This window comes from Sapajus apella, unplaced genomic scaffold (assembly GCF_009761245.1).
Source record: "Sapajus apella isolate SASKATOON/1434 unplaced genomic scaffold, GSC_monkey_1.0 scaffold83, whole genome shotgun sequence".
NCBI lineage: Eukaryota > Metazoa > Chordata > Mammalia > Primates > Cebidae > Sapajus > Sapajus apella.
In genome coordinates this window covers 4135439-4161877 of record NW_022437023.1, presented here as the reverse complement: position 1 = coordinate 4161877, position 26439 = coordinate 4135439, and the positions used below count along the sequence as shown (strand labels likewise).

At 53.7% G+C, this 26439-nt stretch overlaps 3 protein-coding genes across 7 annotated transcripts in view; 1 reads left to right on the top strand and 2 right to left on the bottom strand.

Moving 5' to 3' along the window:
* Positions 1-9509, top strand: part of CPNE5 (copine 5) — a 102627-nt gene extending 93118 nt beyond the window's left edge. For all 3 annotated transcript variants that reach the window (XM_032253585.1, XM_032253584.1, XM_032253583.1), the window contains 7 exons: positions 1711-1757; positions 3687-3868; positions 4772-4899; positions 5137-5239; positions 5962-6019; positions 6521-6594; positions 7788-9509. In XM_032253585.1, coding sequence (XP_032109476.1) covers positions 1711-1757; positions 3687-3868; positions 4772-4899; positions 5137-5239; positions 5962-6019; positions 6521-6594; positions 7788-8006 — 811 coding nt within the window. In that variant the 3' untranslated portion in view covers positions 8007-9509. The remainder of the gene's footprint in view (positions 1-1710; positions 1758-3686; positions 3869-4771; positions 4900-5136; positions 5240-5961; positions 6020-6520; positions 6595-7787) is intronic.
* A 948-nt stretch (positions 9510-10457) lies between these two features.
* Positions 10458-14273, bottom strand: LOC116533699 (probable G-protein coupled receptor 151). Its single transcript, XM_032253582.1, has one exon. The coding sequence runs from the start codon at positions 13313-13315 to the stop codon at positions 12653-12655; it is 663 nt and encodes a 220-aa protein (XP_032109473.1). The 5' UTR covers positions 13316-14273; the 3' UTR covers positions 10458-12652.
* A 2344-nt stretch (positions 14274-16617) lies between these two features.
* RAB44 (RAB44, member RAS oncogene family) overlaps positions 16618-26439 on the bottom strand; it is a 37022-nt gene continuing 27200 nt past the window's right edge. For all 3 annotated transcript variants that reach the window (XM_032253581.1, XM_032253579.1, XM_032253580.1), the window contains 5 exons: positions 24930-25011; positions 23568-23682; positions 22464-22565; positions 20224-20300; positions 16618-18582 (listed from right to left, as the gene is read on the bottom strand). In XM_032253581.1, the coding sequence (XP_032109472.1) occupies positions 18492-18582; positions 20224-20300; positions 22464-22565; positions 23568-23682; positions 24930-25011 (467 nt within the window). In that variant the 3' untranslated portion in view covers positions 16618-18491. The remainder of the gene's footprint in view (positions 18583-20223; positions 20301-22463; positions 22566-23567; positions 23683-24929; positions 25012-26439) is intronic.

The window sequence follows — 26439 nt, the reverse complement described above, 5'->3', positions numbered from 1 at the left end:
TTTTGAGACAGAGTTTCACTCTTGTTACCCAGGCTGGAGTGCAATGGCGCAATCTTGGCTCACCGCAACCTCCGCCTCCCGGGTTCAGGCAATTCTCCTGCCTCAGCCTCCCAAGCAGCTGGGACTACAGGCACGTGCCACCATGCCCAGCTAATTTTTTGTATTTTTAGTAGAGACAGGGTTTCACCATGTTGACCAGGATGGTCTCGATCTCTTGACCTCGTGATCCACCCACCTCGGCCTCCCAAAGTGCTGGGATTATAGGCTTGAGCCACCGAGCCCGGCTTTTTAGTGGGTTTTTTTTTAAGGTCTCACTATATTGTTCAGGGTGGCCTTGAACTCCTCAGCTCAATCGATACTCCCACCTCAGCCTCCCAATATCCAATTTGAAGCAAATCCCAGCCATCATATTTTATCCCCAAATGCTTTAGCATGTCTCTAAAACATAAGGACTATCTCTTTGTAGAACATGACCGCAATACCATAACCACACCTAAAAAATGAACAGTTCCTTAATACAAAATATCTAGTGAGTGTTCACATCTCCCCAATTATCTTATAAAGTATTAAAATTGGTTTGTTTGAATTAGAAATCCAGGCAAGAGCCATATGCTGTGATTGGGGGGTTGGTCTCTTAATTCTCTTTTCATCTGTTCATTCCCCCAACCACCTGAATGGCTTGCTAACACAGATTCCTGTACCCCACCAAGAGAGTGTAATATTTAACCAGTTGTGATGACTCACACCTGTAATCCCAGCACTTTGGGAGGCTGAGGCAGGAGGATTGCTTTTGCCCAGGAGTTCAAGACCAGGCTGGCCAACATAATGAGACCGCATCTCTACAAAAAGAAAAAAAAAGCTAGCCAGGTGTGGTGGTATGTGCCTGTGGTCCCAGCTACTCAGGAGGATGAGGTGGGAAGACTGCTTGAGCCCAGGAGGTTGAGGCTGAAGTGAGCTGTGATCACGACACTGTGTTTCAGCTTGGGTGACAGAGCGATACCACTTTTCAAAAAAAAAAAGAGAGAGACTCTAAGATTCAGGAGAGCTAGATGGAGCCTGAGAGGCCCAGAATGTTTCCAGGAGATAGCGCTGTTGCTGACTCTGATAGGGCATCTACAGAGTTTCCCAAAAACTGGGTTTTGCTGGCCACATCTCCTGTGGTGTCATTTAATGTGTTCCTCTGTCCCCTGTATTTCATGTAAACCGACTAGATAGATAGCTCTGGAACCTCAATCAGAATCAGGTTCAATTTTTTGGTAAGACAACTTCATGGGTGGTATTTTATTCTTTCTTTAGGAGATGCATAATGTCTATTTGACTCTCTCTTTTGTCAGATGAATTTTCATCCTGAATCTCACTTTGAGCCAGCAATCCAATGAGACCCAATCTCACCCACCCTACTCAGGCGGGCCTGGGGGTAGGGTTTGCGGAGGAAATGAGTGATCGCAGCCACACGCTCCCACAGAACACAGTCATCTTCAAAGAGCTATCCTACTGCCTAACTCTTCTGATGCACATTAATTCTTTTAGAGGGGCATGGCTGGCATTACTGTCCCAGCTCTCCAGAACTGGAAAGAGATGAGTGACTTCACCAAGGCTACATATCTGGCGAGCAGTGGGGCCAGGGTGACGGCCAGAGCCCAGCATTGTCCCCCGTCCCACAGCCCTGCCTCCCTCCAGGTGACTCCCCTGCTGTTCTCCCTCTTCTAGGACCCAGATCAACTTCACTGTGGCCATTGATTTCACCGCCTCCAATGGTAAGTTGGGGGATGGGCAGAGGAGCAGGGTGGGAGGAGAGGGCTTTTAAGGGTTGTGGTGTCTGGCCCTGGCTGGGAGCCACAATCCTCATACTCTCTGGCCTCTTCCTCACCAAAGAGGAGGTATCTAGGTCTGGAGAATGAAAGATACAACCAAGATGGCAGAGGTAATCCCACATTGGACCACTGACATAAATCTGGGCTCTGAATTATAGCCCCGCCCTTGAGGAACACCCAGTCTCCCGGGGGATGGGATTGTGGGACTGTGTGTACTTTGGGTCTATGGAGAGCCCTGGAGGAACGATGTTTCCCTGGGTTCAAATCCCAGCTCCTCTGTGCGGTCCACCCCACAGGCTAGAGTGAGAACCAGAGCCAAGACGGAGTCCTGTGGTCCTCAGGGAGGCAGGATCCAGCCCAGGGACCCCAGTCCTTATCTGGCTGGACTTATCTGTCCTGGCTTCCTTCCCTCTGCCCAATTTCTCCAGTGTCAGCCTGTGGCTGAGTCACTAGGAGGAATCACCATGCCAGATTTTACATCACAACCTTCCTTGGGCTCTGGACTCTATTAGGGGTGCTCAATGCTCATTTTTGTGCCAACCAGAAATGTCCAGGTCTTGCCCTCCACAGGTGCCAGGAACGCATTTTATGGCTGTAGGCACCAGCATCATAGAGCACTGGGCAGTCAGAGCTGGGAGGGGCCTTAGCAACAGTTAACACTGAGGACAGTGATTATAATAGCGGTAGCAGCTGTGTAATACTCACGTCAATCCTGTGAAGTGGGAACTATTATTGCTCTGATTTTGCAGTCAAAGAGACTAAGGTTAAGATTAAGGAACTTACCCAGGATCACGCAGTTAGACGGGATTGGTACCTTGGCAATCTGTGCTGTCCTGCCTCCCATCAATGAACAAATAAGTTAAATACAGACTATATCAGGCTGGGCATGGTGGCTCACACCTGTAATCCCAAAACTTTGGGAGGCCGAGGCGGGTGGATCATGAGGTCAGAAGTTTAAGACCAGCCCAGCCAAGATGGTGAAACCCTGTCTCTACTAAAAACATAAAAATTAGCCAGGCATAGTGGCAGGTGCCTGTAGTCCCAGCTACTCAGGAGGCTGAGGCAGGAGAATCACTTGAACCCGTCGGCAGAGGTTGTAGTGAGCGAGATCACGCCACTGCACTCCAGCCTGGGCAATAGAGTGAGACTCCATTTCAAAAAAAAATACAGACTCTATTAGTAGCAATGAGGACTCGGGGGGAAAATCAAGCTGGGAAGAAGGATAGGAAGGGTTGGGGGAGGCTGTAATTTTTAACAGGCTGCTTGGAGAAGATCACGCTGAGGAGTGACACTTGAGCAGAGACCTGAAGAGGCAAGGGAGCCTCTGGGCCATGTGGGCACCTGGGGAAAAGTGTCCCGGGGGAGGGCACAGCCATCGCCAAGGTCCTGAGGTGGGAGTGACGAGGGGCTGGTAAGGCTGGGACTGGTGAGTGGCAGGGAGGAAGTCGATGACCTGAAGGCCAGATCACGCGTGCTTTGCATGCTCTTGTGAGGACTGTGGGCTTCATTTTGGGGGAGGCGGAATTCTTGAGTGTTTTGGGCAGAGGAGAGGCATGGTCTCTCTGAGGCTGACAGGCTCAGTCACTGCTGTGCTGGGTATGGGCTGCAGGCACAAGGGCGGAAGGAAGCGGGGAGATCAGTTAGGAGACTGCTGCGTCCTATAAGCAAGAGGGTGGTGGTATGGGAAGGGGAGAGGAACAGGAGGGATTCTGGATCTGTTTTGCTGAGGGATTGAATATGGGGTATGAGAAAAAGAGAGGTGTCAAGGATTAATAAAGTTAGGGGTGCCCTTGGACACCCCCTTCTTCATTCTGAACCTGGGGTGGCTTGGAGGGTCCAGATGAGCCAAGGTTCCCATGTCCTGTGTTACAGGAAACCCCTCGCAGTCCACGTCCCTGCACTACATGAGCCCCTACCAGCTGAACGCCTACGCGCTGGCGCTCACCGCCGTCGGAGAGATCATCCAGCACTATGACAGCGACAAGATGTTCCCGGCCCTGGGCTTCGGGGCCAAGCTGCCCCCGGACGGCAGGGTGTCCCACGAGTTCCCGCTGGTAGGAGGTCCAGCTGGTGGGAAAGAGGACTGACCAGGCTGGGGTGTGGTGACAATCAGGGGGTGGGGGACATTTCCCTTCTTCTGAGCCCAGGGACTTAAGGCTCAGCCCCCGTGGGGGTAGACTGCCTGCTGTGTGTAGGGGGGCTCCAGAAACCCACTCCCTGCCCTGCTCACAGATGCTGCCCCTCCACATCGGAAACTGCCTGCCCACAGCTGGCTCTGGCCTCCTCATTCCTGACAAGACACAGGTGGAGGTTTGGGCGAGCTGTGGCTGACCTACCCCTCAGGGCCCCAGAAAAGCAGGCAAGGGGGTGTGGGTTGGGTATGAGCAACTTCAGGGACTCCCCAGAGCTCCCTGAGTCAGGGCTGAGATGGGATGAGGTGGATCCCTGGGGTGATGTGGAGCATGCCATCCTCTGGGCGTCCTGGGCCCTGTGGAGGTGACTGCGCAGGCCACCCCTTTCCCAGGCTCCCACGGACTGGAGACACTCAGGCGCAACAGACGTCCCTCCCATGCCTGGGGGTGCAAGGCACTGTACTGGGTCCAGTATGCATGCGATGGATCAGCCCCAGGACCTTCCTGAGGTGCTCAGACCCAGTAGTCATTTTAGGGCAGAGTGGGTTTGCCTGAGGTTCCCTGAGGGAAGCAGCCAGGGATCTTGGGGCATCTCTGAACAGGTTCAGGGAGCGGGGCAGGGAGCAAGCTTGGATCCAGCTCACCCGAAGCACGTGCTGCTTCAGGATGGGCCCTGGGAGCTCCCTCCCCTGCCTGCCACCCCACACCAGAGAAGAGCTGGGGGAGCGCAGGCCTGCAGGCCTCCCCACCTGTGCTTTCTTCCCACACATACTGTACCCCAGTCCTTCCTTCCTGGGCTCAGCCTCCCCGCCCTCTGTCCCTTAGAATGGCAACCAGGAGAACCCCTCGTGCTGTGGCATCGACGGCATCCTGGAGGCCTACCACCGCAGCCTGCGCACCGTGCAGCTCTACGGCCCCACCAACTTCGCCCCCGTGGTCACCCACGTGGCCAGGTGAGTGCCCCTGCTGCCACCTCCAGGCACTTACAAGGTCTCTGTTTCTATACTGGCTGCCTCTGGGTGGTGGGAAGGAGTGTCTCTTTCCATAACTTGCCTTTCAAGGAGGCCTGACCCTGAAGAGATTCCCCCATGAGCTGTCACCTCCCCACAAAGTGTTCAGGGTCCTTGTTTAGGGGGGAACGTGCCCAGAGACCCCTCGGAGAGACCTCAGCCTGTGCCTGCCCCATCCAGGAACGCAGCGGCCGTGCAGGATGGCTCCCAGTACTCCGTGCTGCTCATCATCACCGACGGGGTCATCTCGGACATGGCGCAGACCAAGGAGGCCATCGTCAACGTAAGCAAGGAGTGTGCAGTGGGGGAGGCAGTTGGAGGGGTGTCTTCCTCCCCCTTAGTGGGATCCTGGGGGTGTGCCCACCTCCTTAACTTTAGGGAAATGCTTGGTGGTGACTTGGGTGTGGCTTCTCCTTTCCCTCCTTCACTGGGCCCCACTGTCCTCATCCACCTCCTGGCTTCTGGCTGCAGAGCCCAGTGCTGGAGAGTGGCTTCTGGAGGGTGGAAGGGGTGCCCGGATCATGAGAAAGATGGCTGGTGAGCTCTGTTCCCACCTTGTAGGAGTCACACTGGGTGATCTACTCCCTCTAGACCCGGGTGGCTCCCTCATTAACTCATCTGTAGGACCGCTTCCCCTTTCCCCAGGCCGCCTGGCCAGGTGGAGGGCGTGGGAGGGGAGTTGGGGAAGCGCAGGAACACAGCTCCCTGAGCCGGTGGTCTCCCTGTAAGAGGGGAGGGGGTGACTCACTAAAGCAGACCTATGACCCATTCTCCCCCGACACCCTCCCTCTCTCCTCCGGGCCACCGCAGCCTGGATTCCCTCCTCTTTATTTCTGAGTGCCCCTCCCTCTCCCTCCCCCTTTTCTGTGTTCCTCTGTCTCTCCGTGTTCACTCTTGTTTCTTTCCTGCTCCCCACCCCTTGCTGTCCCTCCCCTCATCTCTCCTTCCTTTTAACTGGGTCCCAAATGGGTCCAACGTTCCCCCACCCCCTATGCTGTCTCCCAGGCTGCCAAGCTCCCCATGTCCATCATTATCGTCGGCGTGGGCCAGGCAGAGTTCGATGGTGAGTCCGGTTGCTGCCCTCCCCTTCTTTCCTACCCTAACCATCCTCCCCCTCCCAACTAGATGTTTCCCCAGAGGCTCCAGGCCCCTGAGAATGACCCCTCCCAAAAGAGTGAGAGCTGCAGCCTGGGGGTGTGAGTCTGGGTGAGTGTGCAGGGCGTGGGGTGTGTTTGTTTGCATAGAGAGGGGTGTGTCAAGTCAGGGTGTGCACCCACACCCACATCCCAAGGCTGTGCGGAGGAGGCTTCAAGTCACTCCTTTTTCCTCCAGGCCTGGGAGTCTGGGGAGGGTAGGGAGCCCAGGCACTGGGCTCGAAGTCAGAGGCTCACCTGACCGGGCTCCTCCTGGCTCCTGGCCTCATTCCTCATCTCTTACACGGGGTATGGGCCAACGGTCTCCGGCCCGGATTGGCCTGGGATGGAAGGACAAGTCCACTGTCCTGTCTGCCCCCGGGGTCCACCATTAATCTCATCCTCCCCCCATGACACCCCTCCTCTCACAGCCATGGTGGAGCTCGATGGCGACGACGTGCGGATCTCCTCCCGGGGGAAGCTGGCTGAACGCGACATTGTCCAGGTGAAGCCCAGGCCCTGCCTGCCCCACAGGGAATTCAGGAGCCCCTCTAGCCAGGCGCACTTCCCAGCCCCTGGGGGCTTCCCTGGAGAAGGGCCAGGAGGGAGGCACTGGGAGCCCCAAAGTGGCCTGGCCACCACGGAAAGGAGCAGGAGTCAGTCCTCGGCCTTGCTGTGCTCCGGGCTGGGTCCCTCCCTGTCATGTCCGGGATACACACCTAACATTGCGGTGCCCAGCCAAAGGCCAGAACCCTCTGCCAGCTCTTCCTCGGCCCCCAGATCTCTGTGGTCAGCCTCGTTCTGTTTTTTTTCTGTCCCTTTTGAAGCCCAAGGCAATGTCTTCAGCATTGCTGCAGCCTTCTCCACGAATGGGCACTGCTTGGTTAACTGAATCAATGCCAGGATCTCCATGAAGGATGCAAATATAAGGAGCAGAAAGATCTTTGTCCTTAGGGAATTCCCATGCAGTCACGTGGAAGAATGCACCCTCCAAAGGCACTTCCCCCCTTGTCCCCTGCCGATGAGGCCTTAGTGCTTAGGAGATGAAGAAGACAAAGCTGACATCCTCCATACTCCCTTGGTTTAAAAATTGGGGACCAGTATGCCGGGTGTGGAGACCAAACATAGGGGGCTGGAAACCAGAGCAAGGACAGCCTGGGAGGTGGGACCGGGCTGTGCCAAGGTCCGGAGGCAGGGGTGAGCCGGAGGCACTCAGGATGGAGGGCACCCCCGGGGATAAAGCCAGATGGGCCTGGCGTTAGGTGTTGGCCAGATTAGCCCCAGAGAGAAAAGGGATGAAGAGAGGCCGGAGAGAGAGGGCCCTGCTGGACAGGTGGGAGGAGACCCAGGAGGCGCGTGCCCCAGAAGTCAGGGGATTCAGTTGGCCTTTCGGAGCAGCTGCTGCGTGCCTGTGCTCAGTGCCGAGGTGGAGGAATCTTGCTCAGTGGCGTATCCTGGCGTGGAACAGGCCTCAGCATTTGTCGAGTGAATGAAAGAACAGTGACTATGACTACAGTCACTTACTCCCAGATGCAGGGAGCTGGGGAATACAGTCCCTCACGTAATTCACAAAGGTGGGGGACTGAGTGAAGTGAGCAGAGGCTGGGAGAAGGGTGGGAATGCAACCCCAGGACTGGAGATTTTGGGGGCCAGGGTCCTGCCAGAGGCACTGCCTGACCCTGCCCTCCCAATTACTAGTTTGTGCCCTTCCGGGACTACGTGGACCGCACAGGCAACCACGTGCTGAGCATGGCCCGCCTGGCCCGAGACGTGCTGGCAGAGATCCCCGACCAGCTGGTGTCCTACATGAAGGCACAGGGCATCCGCCCTCGCCCCCCACCCGCCGCACCTACCCACTCGCCCACACAGTCCCCAGCCCGCACACCCCCTGCTTCCCCTCTGCACACGCACATCTGAACCTGGTCTCAGCAGGCAGGTGGCTGGGGCCTGTGAGAGACCAGGCCAACAGGAGGCCTGGCCCCCAGACTCCCCGCAGTGGGCCTGCCCAGCCTTTGGGACATCTGTGTGCCTGGGAGACTGCCAGGGGGTGGGGCTTCTGGAGACCCCTCCTCAATTTCCTGGCCTCACTTACTGCCCAAACCCAAGGAATTGCTGGGTATGGGTGACAGAGGGGTCCACAGGGTTCAGGGACCCAGCTCTTCTCTTCTTCCCCAGTATCTGGCTCAAGCCCAGCCAGGAAGGTATAAACAATCAGGGTGATTGGGGTCCCCGTCACCCACCCCCAGCCATCCTGTTTGCTTACCTGTCACCCTGAAGCCTGGGCTCGGCCGCCTCCAGCCCCCCATCTACTTCCCATCCTCCCATAGCATCTCCTCCAATCCCTGACCCCTGCCCTGTGGTCTGCCTTTGCCCGATTTCCAGTGAGCCCCAGGAGGCTGATGACGGGTTTGCAGGAAGGCCTGAGCATGTGCCCCCTCCCGGGGACACTGGATGCATCAGGAGCCCTGGGGACCCATGGGGTGCTGTAGTCATGGACCGTAGGCCACGTGATGGGCCTGAAGTGGAGGCTGCTCAGCACAGAGCCCTTTCTGGTGCCTCTCGAGCTCAGTACGATGCAGGTTCTAGACACACAGATCCACAGGCCTCTCCCTGGTGTGGGCCCACAGGCACTTCCATGGTTGACTCCTGGCTTCAGGAATCCCTTCCTCCCTGCGGAGGCTTCCCAGGGCCCTCGGTGCCCACACCTCTGCCCACCTGGAGGCCTGGGCAAGGAGTGGCTCACTATGAGGCTAGTGAGACAGGAATCCTGTCTCATGAGGCCATCCCATGAGGCTAGGAGACAACAGTCCCGGGTTGGAGCCCTGCCTCCCTCCGCTGCCTAATGTGGGAACCCCAGCAAGGCCCTTCTACCTTTTGGGCCTCAGTTCCCATGTCTGTATAACAAGAGGATTGACCAGATGGCCCCAGGTTTTCCTTTAGGTCTGACGTCCTGAGGGTCATTCATCCCATGCCCATGTCCTCCCATCCCACTCCTAACAATGCAACCCTTTACACGAGGCCACCTTGGCTCTTGGGTCACCCTGTTCCATCCCATCACCCCAAATGCACCCTAGTCCTTCAGCCTTGGGCTCTGGCATCTGAGCCCAAGCTCCTGCCCCTGCTGTGGGAAAGGTGGGGAAGAAGGGACCCTCCCTCCTGGGCCCACCCAGCCGCCCAGCCTTTGCCCACTCAGGCAGCAGGTCATGCATGCCAGTCCCCGTTGCCGCATGGAGCTCCTCAGCCCTCTGCCCTCTCCGCGCGTGGTGGAGACGAGGCCCCCGTCTTCCGCCTGCCTCCGCTTTCCCCTGTCACGCATGGTGGTGGTGTTCCTATGGTGTCTGGTTCTGTGCCCGTCTCTGAGACAGTCTCTGTGTGGAATTTGCCTTAAACTAAAGCAAATTTGGTTCTTTTAGTAAAGCACAATGTGTTTCTTTCTTCTCTGAAAAATAGCACAGATGCTGCTGTTAGACAGTGTCCAGCTTCTCCTCTGTGGCTTCCTTCAATTCTACGATTCAGTGGGATTTACAAGGAAAGGCCACGTGCCACACTCTGTGCTAGGCATGGAGGATGCAGCCGTGAACAAAACACAGACCCTGTCCCCGCATGGGGCTTACAACACACACACACAAATAATATGGGAGAAACACAGTGAACATTTAAACAAATAGGCTAATCACATAATTTCAGGTGACACCAAGAGTTCTAAAGAGACATTGGGCTGGGCACAGTGGCGCACGCCTGTAATCCCAGCACTTTGGGAGGCTGAGGCGGCTGGATCACGAGGTCAAGAGATCAAGACATCCTGACCAACATGGTGAAACCCCGTCTCTAATAAAAATAGAAAAATTAGCCAGGTGTGGTAGGAGGCACCTGTAGTCCCAGCTACTCAGGAGGCTGAGGCAGGAGAATAGCTTGAACCCAGGGGGCGGACGTTGCAGTGAGCTGAGATGATGCCACTGCACTCTAGCCTGGTGACAGAGCAAGACTATCTCAGAAGAAAAAAAAAAAAAAAAAAAAAAAAGAGAGAAATGAGGGAGAAAGAGGGTGACGTTTTAAATAAGGTGGTGGGAGAGGGCTTCTCTGAGGAGGTCTTGGTTGAGGTGAGCCCCCAGGAAGTGAGACAGGGAGCCCCGCTAACATCTGGGGAAGGGGGCTCTCAGTAGAGGGACCAGCAGGTGCAAAGGCCCTGTGGTAGGAGCATGCCCAGTGGTGTGTTTGCAGGAGAGTGAGGCTGGTGTGGCTGGAGCTGAGGACAGGAAGTGGAAGCGTTAGAGGTAGGGTTGGAGAGTGAAGAAGCCAGAATCCACGGGCCATGTAGGCCATGATGAGGCCTTTGGCATTTACTTAGTAAAATGAGAAGCCATTGAGGAGGTGAGAGAAGTCATCAGAATCTCCTCTAAAATAAATGGATTGTTTTATTGCATTTGATCGCTCATTCATTCATCCCCCAACAAGTATTCACCAAACATTAGTGCCAGGCCCCCACTCAGGTATCGGAGACCAGGCTGGAGACGCACACATAGAACTGCACTCTCAGGGGTGCCCCTGCTCAGGGGCAGTGAGCAAGGAAAGCCTACAACAATGGGGCACTGATGCCAAGCCATCAGGAGGGGCTGAGTGATCTGTGGCCACCAGAGTAACTGTGCCATGAGGAGTCCTGCAGCCCCTGCGCAATGGGGTCGTCACCACCACCCCGGCCCTTGCGGGGTCATCGCTTGGCCAGAGGGATGAGTACAGATGGTTACACGTGACAGATGTGACATGCACCCAGGACCCACTGCATTGTAGGTGCCTAAGAAACACTGCTTTCCTCTTGTCCCTCTTCACACATACATCCCTGTGGCCCTCAGGGACCAGGATCATAGCAAAAGGGGATTCCTCCCTTCTCCGGGCAGGTTTGTTCCCAGGTTAGCCCTCCAGGCAGCCATTCCCACCCTGGACATCACATGAAATTTAGAACGAATTAGACCGAAGTTTGGGACCTGTCTGCTCCTGATGATTTTTTAGTAAATGGGTGCTGATTCACGGCTGTCCCTATAATTACATGCCCCTGTGACTTACATTCTGATACGCTTTGAGTGGGAACAGGGTGGGGTCACAGCTTGGAAGGAGGGAAGTTCCCATAACCGGCAGCTCCTGTCACCTCACCACAGGCTCTGTGGGAAAGTGTCAGGAGAGGGTGACTGCCTGGCAGGGGGACTGAGGTGCAGAGCCACTGCCAGGGGCGGGACGGGATGCCAAGAGCATCTTTCCCATGCCTGACACTGCTGTATCTCTCGCGGTTCTTTCCCAAGGTGTGTGCCACGGATCGCTGGTTCCCTGGCATGGAGTTAGGGAACCTGCCTGCCGTGAGCCCCTCTCCAAGAGTCTCAGTGGCCTTTTGGGTATTCAAGGCTCTGATAAGTCCTACGGCAAAGAGACCAGTTTGATTTGCTTCAACCCAATGTTTCTCAAGCTTTGTACCACAGAGTAGGATGCTGTGTGTGTGTGTGTGTGTGTGTGTGTGTGTGTGTTTTGCTGGTAACACCATCACCAACAAAACACATCCCCAAGCAAAACACACACCAAGCTGTCTTGGGAATTTCAGTAGAGACAATCTCCCAGGTTTCCAGGCCAACACAGAAGCCTGAGGCCATCCCTGAGCAGGCCAGACAGAGGGCATGGAGGGTGGGAAAGATGGGACCTCGAATTGGGCTCTGGGGAGAAGAAAAGCCCTCCTCTTGTCCACTCACCTCAAATGCCCCTGAATAAAAATAATAACAGTAGCAATGACCAGCACGCATATGCACTTACTAAGCATCCTTCTAATCACTTTACATGTGTTTAGTAAATTCATCTTCATAACAACCCTGTGAGAAAGGTATGTACTCTCATCCCATTTTCCAGATGAGAACACTGAGACAGCGCATAAGGGCCTTCCTTGCTCAGGATCACACAGTTAGAGAGCAGTGGAACCTACAGGTATCTGAGCCTGAAGGTGGAGTGAGAAGATACACCCGGTTACCTAGAGATGTGAGCTCTAGCTGAGCCATTCCGTTGCTTTGTGACCTTGGTTGGGCCATCTGCCCTCTGGGTCTCAGTCTCTCCACTGATAAAATAGAGGGGGTGGGCTCTCAGGTCCTTAAGGGTCTTCTCATCTCCCTTGAATCTCAGCCCCTCTATTAGCCTATACTCTTAGATGCCCCCGCCCCCAGGCCCCACAGGCCTCCTGGGGCCCTGTCATGGCCAGGCTGGACAGTCGCCATCACTGAGGCCACCACTCCCACACCTCTGGGATGCCTGGCCATCGTCGGCCTGCAGAAGAGGTCCCTGAGTCCTGCCTGGAAGGGGCGGGAGAGGTAGAAGCAGAGGATAGGGCTGACAGAGCAATTGGAGTAGGCCAGGATGGTGCAGAGGCTGGAGGCCACAAAGGCAGCTGGGGAGGCAGGCAGGTGGTCCATGGCTGCCACGTAGCCCAGCATGGAACAGGGCCCTCACATCAGCACAAAAGCCACCAGCACCACAAGGATGAGCCCTGTGTTCTCTTGGTGCTCCTGGATGCTCTCCCCCACAGGGCCTCGGGGCTATGTCCACAGGAGCCAGCCCACGTGGCTGAAAGAGCAGCCCAGCCCCAGCATGCATGGCAGGAAGGCCAGGGCTCCCAGCAGGCTGAAGGAGCGGGAGGTCCCAGCAGGGCTCAGGAGCAAGAGGCAGGCCCGGGTCTCAGGAGCCCACGCTGTCTCCTCCTCCACTGCCACCCGCTGGAACAGCCAGTTGGGCGGGGATGCGGTAAGGCCCAGGGCCCACATGGCCCCACAGAGCAGCAAGCAGGTGCCCCAGCCGGCTGGGAAGGCCATGTCAGGCTGGGCCACAGCCATGTGGCACAGAAGAGCCGTGGCCACCATGCTGTAGAAGGTGCAGAACATGGTGGCTGTGTTGGTGGCCTGGCTAATGGTACAGATGGCAGGGCCCAGCCACCAGTCATGCTGCAGGAAGCTGAGCAGCAGCACGGGCACGACGCAGGCCACGAAGAACAGGTCAGATAGTGTGATGTTCATCATGAGACTGTGGGTCAGGGCGTGGAGCGGGTGGGGGGTGCCCAGGCCCCGGCCCACCGCCAGCAGCGTGAGCCCATTAGCTGCCAGCCCCACCAGCAGGACAAGGCCGCAGACCCCAGCAAAGACTAGTCGGAGCAGTCGCTCAGGAGTGGCTGTGAGCTGGGTGATGAACGTGGCATTTGGCTGCATTCTCCTGTTTCAGATACACAACGGCAACGTAGAAACCAGCCAGCACCAAAGGCCGCCTTCCCCGTTCCTGCTGAGCCTCCTGTTTTCACAGACCCCTTCATGTAGTGGGCCCGGATACATGCCTGTCCTCGGCACACACTAGTCCCCCCACTAGTACGGACTCCATCCGTACCATGGGTTCAAATCCTGGCTCTGCTACTTGCTAGCTTCAGTACCCTGGGAAAGCTATTTATTTATTTAGAGATGGAGTCTCACTCTATCACCCAGGCTAGGGCGTGATCTTGACTCACTGCAACCTCCACCTCCCGGGTTCAAGCAATTCTCACGCCTCAGCCTCCCAAAGTGCTGGGATTACAGGCGTGACCCACTGCATCTGGCCCCTGGGAGAGTTACTTAATGTTTCTCTATCTCAATTTCCTCAGCTGTAAGAAAGCAAGGAAATAAAAGAAATAAAGCAGACGTCAATAGTAACTGTCATAAGTGGTAAGACTCGGGTAATTTTCATTTTCTTCTTTAAAATTTATTTCTAAAATTTCTGCAGGGAGTACACATTGCTTTCACAATCTGATAAATGTATATGTACATACACACATATGTATCTAGTTTTTGACAAAACCCTACCCTGTGAAATAAGCAGGTTTAATGTGAGGTTCAAATGGGAAAGTGGCTCTAAAAGGGCTTTGAGAAGGTGTGAAGCCCCTCCTAGCGGTTCCCAAGCTTCTTGGGACCACCTGGGGAGTTTCACAAATACGGAAGCCCGGGTCCCGCCCCCAGAGACATGGTGCAGTTGGTCTGGGCTTTGGCATTTTTGAAAGATCGCAGATAGACGGGGTGCGGTGGCGCAGGCCTGTAATCCCAGCACTTTGGGAGGCCGAGGCGGGCAGATCACGAGGTCAAGAGATCGAGATTATTATGGCCAACATGCTTAAACCCCGTCTCTACTAAAAATGCAAAAATTAGCTGGGTGTGGTGGCGCGCACCTGTAGTCCCAGCTACTCGGGAGGCTGAGGCAGGAGAATCGCTTGAACATGGGGGTGGAGATTGCAGTGAGTCGAGAGTGTGCTACCATACTCCAGCCTGGCCACAGAGTGAGACTCCATCTCAAAAAAAAAAAAAATTTAAAAGGAAAGATCCCAGATAATTCTAAGAGCAGACCAGCTTGGGTATCACTGCCCTCTAGGTTGTGCTGTGCAGGTCCCTGGCAGGGTGGGGGCAGTCTGCACCCAGCAGTCAGACCTTTCTCCTCATCCCCACTCTGTCGCACATGTCAAGGTCAGAGTCCTCCCAAGAGTCCGATTGGGAGGACTCTGGCTGGAAGATGGGATGTAGACATCCTAGAGTCAGCCCAGCGGCTGACGTCACCATTGGCCACCCTGCAGGCCAGGCCAGGGCCCCAGAGCTTTAGCTGGAGAGAGCCTTGCCTGCCAACTGAGTACATATCTCCTGAGCATTTGCTTTGGACCAGATTCCGGGAATCCAGCAGCAAACAAGACACAGCAGAGGAGTTCTCATTGGAGTTATCCCCCACTTTTCTCCCACACTGCGGTGGGGGCTGAAGACACCTTTCTCCTGCAGGCTCAAAGCCAGTTTTGAAGGAGTCTCTGAGTCCCTCCTGCAGAGCCCCAGCCTGGGGGACTTAGCTTAGTCTCTGGGGTCCCAGGGCAGCAGCGTGCCTGAGGGCAGCGGAGGAGTGACTGGAGAGGGGCCGCTGTGAATTCTGATGCCGGCCACCCTCCCGGTCCCACCAGCTCCAGGGACTGCAGGAGGAGGGGAAATGAAGGACCTGTCCAAGCACCCCAGCTGCTCTGGATGAAAGCTGTCATCCAGCCACGTTCCTGGCATTTGTCACTTCCTTTTCGTCTCTTTTTCCTGGTCCACACCCACCAATGATGTGGACTATTACTGGAGAGGAATTGGCAGGGAGCAATACGAGGCTTGAGGGACCTGGCCCCTGCCTCTGATTCCCTGAAGCATCCATATCTTCCTGTAAGCAGCTGCATAACTTCAGGGTTAAGTCTGTGGGTATCGGGAGCTTGGGTTTAACACCGGTTCCAGCATTTATTCACTACGGGACTGTGGACAAGCTGCTCAGCCTCCCTATGCAGTACTTTCCTCTTTTGTAATTTGGGGAGAATGTACCCGATGGTGTGAGGACTAAATGAAGTAACATGACCTAAGTGCTCAGAACGGTGCCTGGCACAAAGTAGGCACTGGGTAAAGGAGGGCTGTCATTCTGCCCCGATCACCCTCAGTTCCAGCAAGCGTTCTTCTCTTAGAGCTCCTGCCCAACCTTCATTCTATCCCCCCGCCCTCCCTTCTCATTCCACAGCCTGAGTCTCATCAGCCCACTCCTTTTATAAAGGATGGCTCCTTTTCTTAATCAGACTCTGGCTAAGCCTAAGCCAGGGCCCCCTTGACTGACATGCCCCAATAACTCACCACTTGCCTGGAAGTTCACTCTGAAGTCTACCTGGAGTTTCTCCTGCTGCTGTCATTGCCTGCTTTGTGCTGCTCTGAGGTTCCTGGGTCCTGTTCCCCGGCTTGTGAGTCCTCTGGCAGTGGGAAAGGCTGGTGGTCCTTGCACAGCTGTGCCCTGACCAGCAGGTGGGTCCCACCCGAGAAAGCCAAGAAGGGGTTCTGGGCAGTGTGGAGTCTCTCCCAGAACTCCATCTCCTGGGAGCCTGAGCTGCCTGAGGCCAGAGCAGAACTGAGATGAGAGGGGGAGGCCTGGGGGCCGCTCTGGTACTGGGCCCCCAAAGGACAGGGGCTATGTCTTATGTCTGCTGGACTGCCTCTCCCAGGAACCACAATCTGCCTACCTGCCTCATTCACTCCCTGGCCCACAGGACAGAGATGTTGGTGCTTGCCCCAGAGAAAGAGCCATTAGCAACTTCAGGACCTGTTTCCCATCCTGACCCAGGGCCAGCATCACTCACTCCAGCTCACCTCTTTCTCTCTCTCTCTCTCTCTCTCTCTCTCTCTGAGCACACCACAGCCCAGGAACTGCTCAGTTCAGGGGCAAGACTGTGGGCTGTGGGAGAGGATCCGAGACGGGAGAAGATGTTGGGGTGAAAAAGGATCAGCGAAGGGCCCAGTAAAAGAATCAGCTGGACCAGGCCAGATGTGGTGGCCCACGCCTGTAATCCCAGCACTTTGGGAGGCTGAGGCATGTGGATCACAAGGTCAGACTGACCAACATGGTGAAACCCCATCTCTACTAAAAATACAAAAGTTAGCTGGGCATGGTGGCATGGGCCTGTAATCTCCACTACTCAGGAGGCTGAGGCAGGAGAATCGCTTGAACCTGGGAGGCGGAGGTTGCAGTGAGCTGAGATTGCACCATTGTACTCCAGCCTGGGCAATAGAACAAGGCTCTGTCTCAAAAAAAATAAATAAATAAAAAATAAAAATCAGCTGGACCATGGGAATCATCCACATGGAGTCTGGAGGTTGGATGGGATCCATTGAGGGCATCTAATCCAACCTTGGTGGCTTTGGATGCTAGGATCCTCTTCCTCATCTTTTGCCAGGCGTCACCTGGCTTCTGTTTGTGTGCCTCTGGTGATGGAAGGCTCACTGCTGCTGAGACATTCCTTGCAGAACTGAGAAGAGGGATCGGGGCCAGGTCCTAAGACTGTGTGATTCAACAGCCCCTGTCACTTCCTCTTTCTCCTTTATTCTCTCTCTCTCTGTAACTCTATTCCTTGAACTGTCTTCGTTTGTCCCTCTATGAAACAGGGGTTTCTGTTGATTCTGCCAGGAAATTCCCCAGTACCTGAAGGATTACAAAATACCAAACAGGCTGGGCACAGTGGCTCGAGCCTATCATCCCAGCACTTTGGGAGGTTAAGGAGGGAGGATCCCTTGAGCCCAGGAGTTTGAGACCAGCCTAGGCAACATAGCAAGACCTTGTCTTTGCAAATAACTAAAAAATTAGCTAGGTGTGGTGGCTTGTGCCTGTGGTCCCAGCTACTTGGGACACTGAGGTGGGAGGATCGCTTGAGCCCAGACAGTGAGGCTGCAGCAGATGGCGATCGTGCCAGTGCACTCCAGCCTGGGCAACGGAGAGACCCTGTCTCAAAAAACAGACAAACAAACTCAGCACCTGGCACACGTTGTACATTCAATTCGTGGTGATGGGAAGATGTGACACACATACAAACAGACCATGGACGATGGGTCGGTAGTCTCTCTAAGACTCTAAGGCAAGCTCTCTGAGGGCACTGGAAACCCCAGCCTAGCTGATAAGGTGTACTCACCATTCAGAAGGTGACTATTATGGAATTCTGGAAACTTCTGCAAAAGCTCCAAAGAGGAGTGTGTGAATGATTCTGAGTCTAGGTTCCCCAGCTGCTTGGAGCCCCCAGCCACACCCTAGCTGCCCCTCAAATGCATCCAGAGACTGACAACTGAGGGTAAAGTCTTGTGCTTGGGGACACCGTGGCCTTAGGGCAGGGGGCAGGACCCCTGAATGTGACCCCTGGGAGATGTGATTCGGATCATGGAGAATGGGAGTGAGGTTGGGGCTCTGGAAGACAGGAGGGCATCAGGGCATAGCAGGGGCCTTCAGAACATTACCCTTCCCAGGAACTGGATTCTGCTGGGAAGACAGCCCATGAGACCAGGTTAACAGCGCCCTGCCGGGCAGAGCGCACAGGGACTGCTCTAACACCGAGCAATCTGTGATTAACAGGTTGCACCAATTAGGAGCCAGCAGCGCCCAAGGGAGCTCCTTGGGAAGTTTCTCTCCTCCTTCTCAACATCTCCTTTTCTGATTATGTAATGATTGCCCAGTTATTGTTGAAACTCTAAAAATACAAATATGTGTAAAATGGAAGATAACACCCCCCCACATTCACCCTATAATTTTATCACCCACAGATGTGTGCTCAATATTTTGGTATATTTTCCTTAAGCTGTTTTTCTAGACTCTTCCTTTCTTTGGGGAGTTTTGCCGTACCCCTGCCCCCCACGCCTTGTTCACTCAGCAAATCCCTTCTTTTGGAGCGTGAAGGGCAGAGGCGATGCGGCCCTGGGATCTGAGTCCTGATTTGAGAAGGATTTTCCTGAACTTCCAAGCAGGTCCTCTCTGTCGTTGCTGTCCAGGAAGGCAAGACAGGAGCTGAGGGACAGGAAACCCCAGGGGTGTCCATCCTACCCGGGACAGGACAGGCGGTCAGGAGCAACAGCCAGATCTCTTGGGTGGCTTCTTGGGGGCCACCTCCACCAGTGAGCCCTTTAAGCTGTCTTCTTGCATCCTGAGTGACCTACGTGACAGTGGCCAGGCATCAGTACTCCCCCTCATCTCCCAGGGGCAGCATGGAAGGGCCCACGGGTGCAGCTTGGGGCTGGGAGACTGCACCCGCAACCCCCACAGCCACTCTGCCCCTGCCCTGGACTCCACATGGGACCAGAAGAACTGAGTCACGGAGACTTTGACCTTCTCTTTCTGGCCTACTGTGTGCCAAGCCCTGTGCAAGATTCTGACTATGACACAGAAGCCACCATTCCTTCCCTAGAGTAGTGAGAGACAGACAGACAGGAAAAAGGGTGACTGCAACCCAGGAATGATGGGGAGACACACGGGGACTTCGCACGAGGTCCCGGAGGGATCTGGGGAGGAAGGGGATGTTGTCTGAGCTGAGACCTGAGCCATGGACACAGTTTGCCAGCAGAAAGGGTTGCGGGGGGATTGCATCCCGGGCAGAGGGCTATGGCTCAGTGCCAAGAGAGAGCTTGGGGGCTGGGGAAGCAAAAGAAGGCCGTTCATTTCTTCACGATATATTTACTGTGTGCCAGAGGGAGCTCGTCTGATCTAGCGCCCCACATCCCTGCCTCATTTCATTCATTTATGGAGCACCTAGGCCCCAGGTATGGGGAGGGGCTGAACAAAGCAGACACGGCCCTGACTTCCTGGACAACAAGAAAACAAATAAATGCATATATCGTTAATAGGATATATGTTGTCGTGCCAAGAACGGCCATGAAGACAGAAACGGGGGCTGTGACCCAAAATAGTGGTGGGAGGTAGGTGATCAGGGAGGGGGTCTCCGAGTGGCTGGAATTTAGTGTGTATGTGTGTACATGTGTGTGTGAATGTGGGTGTGTGTGTATATGAGGGTGTGTATATGAGTGTGTGAGTGTTAGTGTGTGTGTATGAGTGTGCTTATCAGTGTATGAGTCTATGAATGTATGTGTCTATGAGTGTATGAGTGTGTATGTGTGTGTACATGTGTGAGTGTATCAGTGTGTAAGTGTATGAATGTGTGTGTGAGTGTGTATGATTGTGTATTTGTGTGTGAGTGTGTATGTGTGTGAGTGTGTATAAGTGTGGGAGTATTCGTGTGAGTGTGTGTAGGTGTGTATGTGTGTGACTATGTGGGTGTGTGTGAGTGTGCATCAGTGTATGTGTGTGACTGTGTGTATGTGTGTGAGTGTGTGGGGGTGTTATGAGAGTGTGTGAGACTGTGTGTGCTGTGTGCGTGCGTGCGTGCGTGTGTGTGTGTGTGTGTGTGTGTAGCGGTGGGGGAGATGGCACTGGAGACGCTGCAGGCCATTCCAAAGCATTTGGATTTTATTCTAAATCCATGGAAACTACTAGAAGGTTGGGAGCAGAATAGAGATACTTCTTTTCTCAGCCTACTTTGCAAACGAGAAAACTGAGGCTTCGAGGCATTGGTGCCTGTGGGGAGTGATTCAGCGAATGGGAATGGCGGAGCTGGAGTCGGGAGACTCTCAGTGCAGTGCTCTCTCTCCCTCCTCAGACCGGTGAGACCTGGTCTTTTTAACTGGGTGCTTCCCTGACCCATTTCCTCGGGATGGGCCTCCCCTTCCTACCTGGGAGTCAGGAGTGGAGCTGGAGCTGTCCCAGCAGGTTCTGCAGGGGGTGGGGGGTGGGCAGCACTCACCTGGCCAGGTTTACCACGGGCTCCAGGATGTTGTGACCCAAGGCAGCACTGCACTCCCCAAAAGAGACCCCCAGCTCCTGCAGGCCAGACAGGGAGGTGCATATGTGGGGAGACTCTCTCTTGGGGGAGACCACTGAGAGGCCAGGCCAGGCCTCACCACCAAAGTCCTAGCTATCAGAGTCCCAGCGTGTCCCTAAGCCGACTTAAATGGCGAGACAGCCCCGTCTCAGTGTGGGCCACGGTCCCTGGCTGGAGACCTTAGCCCACTGTCCCTTCACCCAGCTGGTCAAGGTGTCAAGGAGTCCACTGCAGAGACATTTCACAGCCTTCAGAGTGATGTGGGAGGCCTACATCCCAACCTGGAGCGATGCCTCTGGGGACATTTTATAAATGTTAGCTATGTTTTTTGATTTCAAAAATATTTCATTGGGGGGATATTGGAAGATACAGTATAAGAAAGTACAAGCTCTGCCGGGCGCGGTGGCTCACACCTGTAATCTCAGCACTTTGGGAGGCCGAGGCGGGGGGATCACAGGCTCAGCTGTTCATAACCAGCCTGGCCAACATAGTGAAACCCCATCTCTACTAAAAATACAAAACATTAGCCCAGCATGGTGGCAGACGCTTGTAATCCTAGCTACTCAGGAGGCTGAGGCAGGAGAATCGCTTGAACCTGGGAGGCAGAGGTTGCAGTGAGCCGAGATCGTGCCATTGCACTCCAGCCTGGTGACAGTGTGAGACTCCGTCTCAAAAAAAAAAAAGAAAGGAAGTACAAGCTCAATATCTAAACCGCTGTTAGCATTTGGATGGATATTGTCATTCTGTTTAATATAACCCTTTTAAGGGGTGGAGGCTAAATGTCCTGTACAATTAGGTTAAATCATGTGAAATTGCTGTTTTTGGCATGCCCCAGTCAAATATCAGCAGCAATTTCATATGTTTCAACCTCACCTATATCTAGATTTGCAGCTGTTTATATGATTTGATATTATATTGTAAGCATTTCCCCCACGCCCTTAAATATTTTTCCAAGACGGGATTCTGAATGGCAAATACTAACCTCTCATATGAACGTCCGCAATTTAACCACCAATTGCTGCCAAATGTTTGTTCTTGTAAGTAGTATTTGAAAACCCTCATAAACGTGTTCGATTGTACGTTATACATGGGTATTCATTAGGTGTTCCTTTAGGGATTATTACTTCTGAGTCTTCCCTTAGGATAAATTGCTAGAGGAGGAATTACTATGTCAAAGGGATAAGTTATTACTTTTAAGAAAAAGGCTGGGCGTGGTGGCTCACTCCTGTAATCCCAGCACTTTGGGAGGCCGAGGCAGGCGGATCACCTAAGGTCAGGAGTTCCAGACCAGCCTGGGCAACATGTCGAAACCCCGTCTTTATTAAAAATAAAAAAAAATAGCCGGGCGTGGTGGCTCGTGCCTGTAATCCCAGCTACTCAGGAGGCTGAGGTGGGAGAATCTCTTGAACCCAGGTGGTGGAGGTTGCAGTGAGCCGGGATTGCACCACTGCACTCCACCCTGCCAAAAAACCAAAACCTATTCCAAAAAAAAAAAAAAAAAATCCCTTCAAGCCGGAGCCACAATGATGACGTCATGATTTATGAGAAATGGGAAGAGAAACAGGAAGGAAATACAGTATGGAAGTGCCAGGAGGGACTGCGTGAGAGGTGGGGCGAGGAGTGATTTTTTCCTCTATTTATTACGCTCCAGATTTTCTGGAATGTGGTTAAATGCTATTCGTGAATAAATAGGATCCACTGTCTGGCAGTGGGGTTTTTGATGTAATCATCCCAAGGGAGAATTTGAGTCTTAAAATAGGAGAACTTAGAAGGCAGCCCGTTAATTAGAGACCAGAGATAAAATTAAAATTTGATTGGGAATTTTAAGCAAAGCTTTTAAAACCTTTTTACTCTGAAGCTATTTCTTATGTAGGTGGGGACATGGTGTGGGAATGTGCTAATTCAACAGTGAGGTTCCTGGTCATGCCCGCTACTGCAGCCTCGGGGGTGGGCTTAAGGCTGGTCTCCAGAGGCCGGGCTGTGTGGGAGGCAGAGGCGGCCAGGCTGCTGTCCACCCCGAGCAGGCCTGTGGCTGGGGCAGGGGCAGGAATGGGAAATGGGTCCTTCTCAGCTGCCCAGGTCGGGTGATGCCTATCCACTTCCTGCCGGGGAGGTGTCTGCCCCGCCCACGCAGGGAGACAGGCTGATACCCAAGTGCCTACCTGGGCCAGCTGCTGCCCAGCTTCAGTGGGCACTTGCCGTTCCTCTTCACAGTCCATCTTGTTTCCCAGGAGAAGGATGGTCACCCCATCAGCCCCTGCATCCTGTGCACAGAACATGTCTCTCAGCCACACCTGCTGCATGCCAGGCCCTGGGCACATTTGCCCTCCTAGAAGTGGAAATGTGCCCCTCTCATGTTTCCCCTCTCAGACCACATCCACTCCATAGACTTCTCACCTGGACCCTTTCCGCCATCCTTCCTCTCTGCCAGTAAACATCTCACCTATTTTCCAAGGCCAACCTTAAGAACACCTCCCCCAGGAAGCTTTCCTGGATTGTCCCTGCCCATGCCTTCTCTTTCTGCCTGTGCCGAAAGTCTAGTGCTTGATTGTACAGGCTGCCCTGGCACATTTCCCCAATCATTTCATGAATAATAACAATAGTTTCTGATTAATGAGTGATTGCTATACCCCAGGTGCTGTGCTGAAAGCAAGGATATCAGTTCATCCTCACAACTCCCCTATGAGAGAAGTCAGGAAACTAAAGTCAATTCACGTCTCCAAAGTCACAGAGTTGGGGTGGGTGGGATTCAAATCTAGGTCCTGTCAGACCCCAGTGCTCAGCTCCCCTCCTCACATACTACCTTATCCTGCTTCTTTTGCTAAACTAGAAACGTCCAGAGAAAAGACAGCATGGCTAGCTTCACACCCCTCTGCTGTGCTGGCACATGCAGTATGTACGCTTCAAGAAAGGACGCAGGGGAAAAACTAGAGATGTGTGAACCGGGAAATCAGCCGCTGGAATGGTACTAGAACTACATTACCCTCAAGCGTGAGAAGAAGACATTACGAACAGAGCTGCCGGATGTAGGAAGAGAATGTGCATAGGATAAAGGAAGTAGTTTGGTTTGAAGGCTGTACCACGTGGTTGTGGTTTCTTTGTACTACTGCATTCCCAGCCCATCCAACCACATGCCCTTGGTGGGTGGTGTCAACCATATGTCTGTCATGTCACTTATTGTCCTGGGAGAAAAGAGGAAGTAGGCAGGATATAAGATCCCTCTTGACTGGGGGAACTGGGGCCAACCCCAGCAGCCATCTGCTCACCTGGAGACAGTCTAGCCAGTAGCGCACGTGGGCAAAGCTCTCCTGGGAGGTGACGTCGTACATGAGCACCACCCCGTCAGCCTTGCGGAGCAGCTGCCGTGTCATGCTGTGGTACCTGCCCAGAGAGTCTGCATGAGGCCACACCAGGCATCCCAACCCCAGGCCCTGGCCTCTGCCAACTGGGAGAAGTAAGCTATCCTGCTTCTAATTCCTCCCACAGAGCCTGTCCGTGTGCTTTCCTTCCCAAAGTGCAGTTATTGTTGACTCAGTAACAGTTCTCATGGCTCAAATTTCAAAAGGTCTTGAGGAGAACTCAGTGAAAAGTCTCCTTCCCTCTGCCCCATCCGGGAGCCACCAAGTTCCCCTCCCCAGGGGCAACCACGTTATCAGTTTCTTAAGTATTTTTCCAGAGATATTTTATGTATGTACATATATACACACACACACATACACCCACACACACACGTCTTTCCCCCTCTATGCCATATAAATACGGTGTAAAACATTCATCATACTCATTAATATTCAGTGATCACCAAGGCAGGGCGATCGTTTGAGGTCAGGAGTTCCAGACCAGCCTGGCCAACATGGTAAAACCCCGTGTCTACTAAAAATACAAAAATTAGCTGGAATTTGGTGGCGTGTGTCTAGAGTCCCAGCTACTCAGGAAGCTGAGGCACAAGAATCACTTAAGTCCTGAGGAAGAGGTTGCAGTGAGCTGAGATCACACCACTGCACTTCAGCCTGGGTGACAGAGCAAGACTCTGTCTAAAAAAAAAAAAAATTCCTATCAGTACATAGAGTCCTCAGTCTTTTTACGGCTTTATAGTGTTCTGTGGAGTGGATTGGCCCTACTTTATTTAACTGGTTCCCTATTGAGGGACACTTAGGTTGCTTCCTATGTTTCACAGCACAAGCGATGACACGATAAATGGTCCTGGTCCTTTGTCATTATAGTCATGTATGAGTCTATCTATAGAATGACTTTCTAGAAATGGAATTGCAGAATCAAATAAGAGATGCCCTTTAAGTTTTGATCACTACTGGTTAGGCTGAAAGCAGAAAGGCAGCATTTTCAGAAGGACAGGTGATTGGGTAGCTGTCCCCTAACGACCACGTTGGGACAGCCCTAATATCAGCCTTGCCAGGCTGAGGCACCGCTGGCTGGCTCTGCTGCCCTGTCTCCCCGGCCTTGGGCATGACTCATCTCTCCTTCCCAGACCTCCTGAATCCTCGGGGGGCAGTCGCTTCATCTGTACATGGGTGCCTCTTGCCCGTGTCATGGGGGCTACTCTTGGTCCCTCTGCATCCCTGCGCTCAGCCTAGGTTCCTGCCACCACTGATACAGACAGTGCCCATTACCTCTCTTGGCCAGCCGTGTCCCAGAGCTGTAGCAAAAAGCACTTGTTGTCCACCAGCAGGGTTTTGATCCGAAAATCGACTCCTAGGATGCATAGAGAGGAGTGAAGCCTACTAAGTTGCATCAAGGACTTTAGCCAAGGCCTGCCCCCGTGCACACCTGTCCCCTGTACCCGCTGCAGTGCGATGGAGCCCTTGGCTGTAGGCTTTCCCTCGGCTCTGCATCCCATCCGTCCTCGAGGACCCATTTCCTCCAAGAAGCCTTCCCAGACCTCCCTGCCACACTGGCAGGTTGTGCCAACACGAGGCACCTTGTCTGTGATGTGCACTCCTCAGGCCACCCAGAATACAGTTTTCATTATTTCATTTTGTCCATTCCCTAATTATTTGTTCCATTCCGTAATTATTGCATGTATCTTCCCCTGTCAACCAGACAGCAGGGGAGACAAGCAGCCCAGAGGGACAGAAGGAGCGCTGGCTTCAGGCCACCGCTGCGCTGGTTACAGGACCTTAGGCAAGTCACTTCACCTCTCTGAGCCTCTCTCTCCTAGTCTGCAAAGCAGCAAATCAGAAAAAGCCACACTGCAGGGTGGCTGGAGGATTAAAGCGCTGTTTTAGGTGAGGAGCCCCAGACAGCAGGCAATTCTGAACTGAAAAAAGGATACAACTTCTGGTGTGGGGCAGGGCTTTTAAAGTCTCCAATTCCCTGCTTTCCTCCTCTGTAAAATGGGGATTGGTATGGAAAATGCGCATTCAAATATAACTCCGTTGGCTCTGATTCTCTATCTGGTCCTCTCCTCAAATGCAGGCAGGGTAGAGTTCTTATTTGTGCAAAAGCGGGACGGGAAGGGGGGAGGGTGATGTTGGGTGGGGAGATAGGGACTCATGGGGTGTGTCAACCAGAATAGATGATAGCCGGCAGGGGGCAGCAAACCGCAGCTGGGATTGGGACAGATCTAGACCACACGCCTGGATCTCAAGTACTCCCAGCAGGCTGGCAGTCCCTGCAGGCTTGCTTTGTTTGTTTGTTTGCTGTTGTTTGTTTTTTCACAATTGTGCAGCTTGTGTTTTTCTTGATTGAATTCTGTGGGAACTTCTTACCACATAATGAAGGGGGAGGCTCCATTCTAAGGAGGGCTGTTGTAAGGAATAAGACGTGTGGAAGATGCCTGGTGCATGACAGGCTGTCAGTAAACAGTAGCTTAGGTGATTAATAATGGTAGCCTTGGCCGGGTGCGGCGGTTCACACCTGTAATCCCAGCACTTTGGGAGGCCGAGGCGAGCGGAACACCTGAGGTCAGGAGTTCCAGACCAGCCTGGCCAACATGGTGAAAGTTCATCTCTATTAAAAATACAAAAATAAACCAGGTGAAGTGGTGCATGCCTGTCGCCTTAGCTACTCGGGAGGCTGAGTCAGGAGAATCACTTGACCCCAGAAAGCAGAGGTTACAGTGAGCCGAGATCGTGCCACTGCACTCCAGCCTGGGTGACAGAGTGAGACTCTGTCTCAAAT

Coding starts and splice junctions, on each gene's coding strand:
- LOC116533699 (XM_032253582.1), bottom strand. CDS start 13,315: ATGCAGCCAAATGCCACGTTCATCACCCAGCTCACAGCCACTCCTGAG.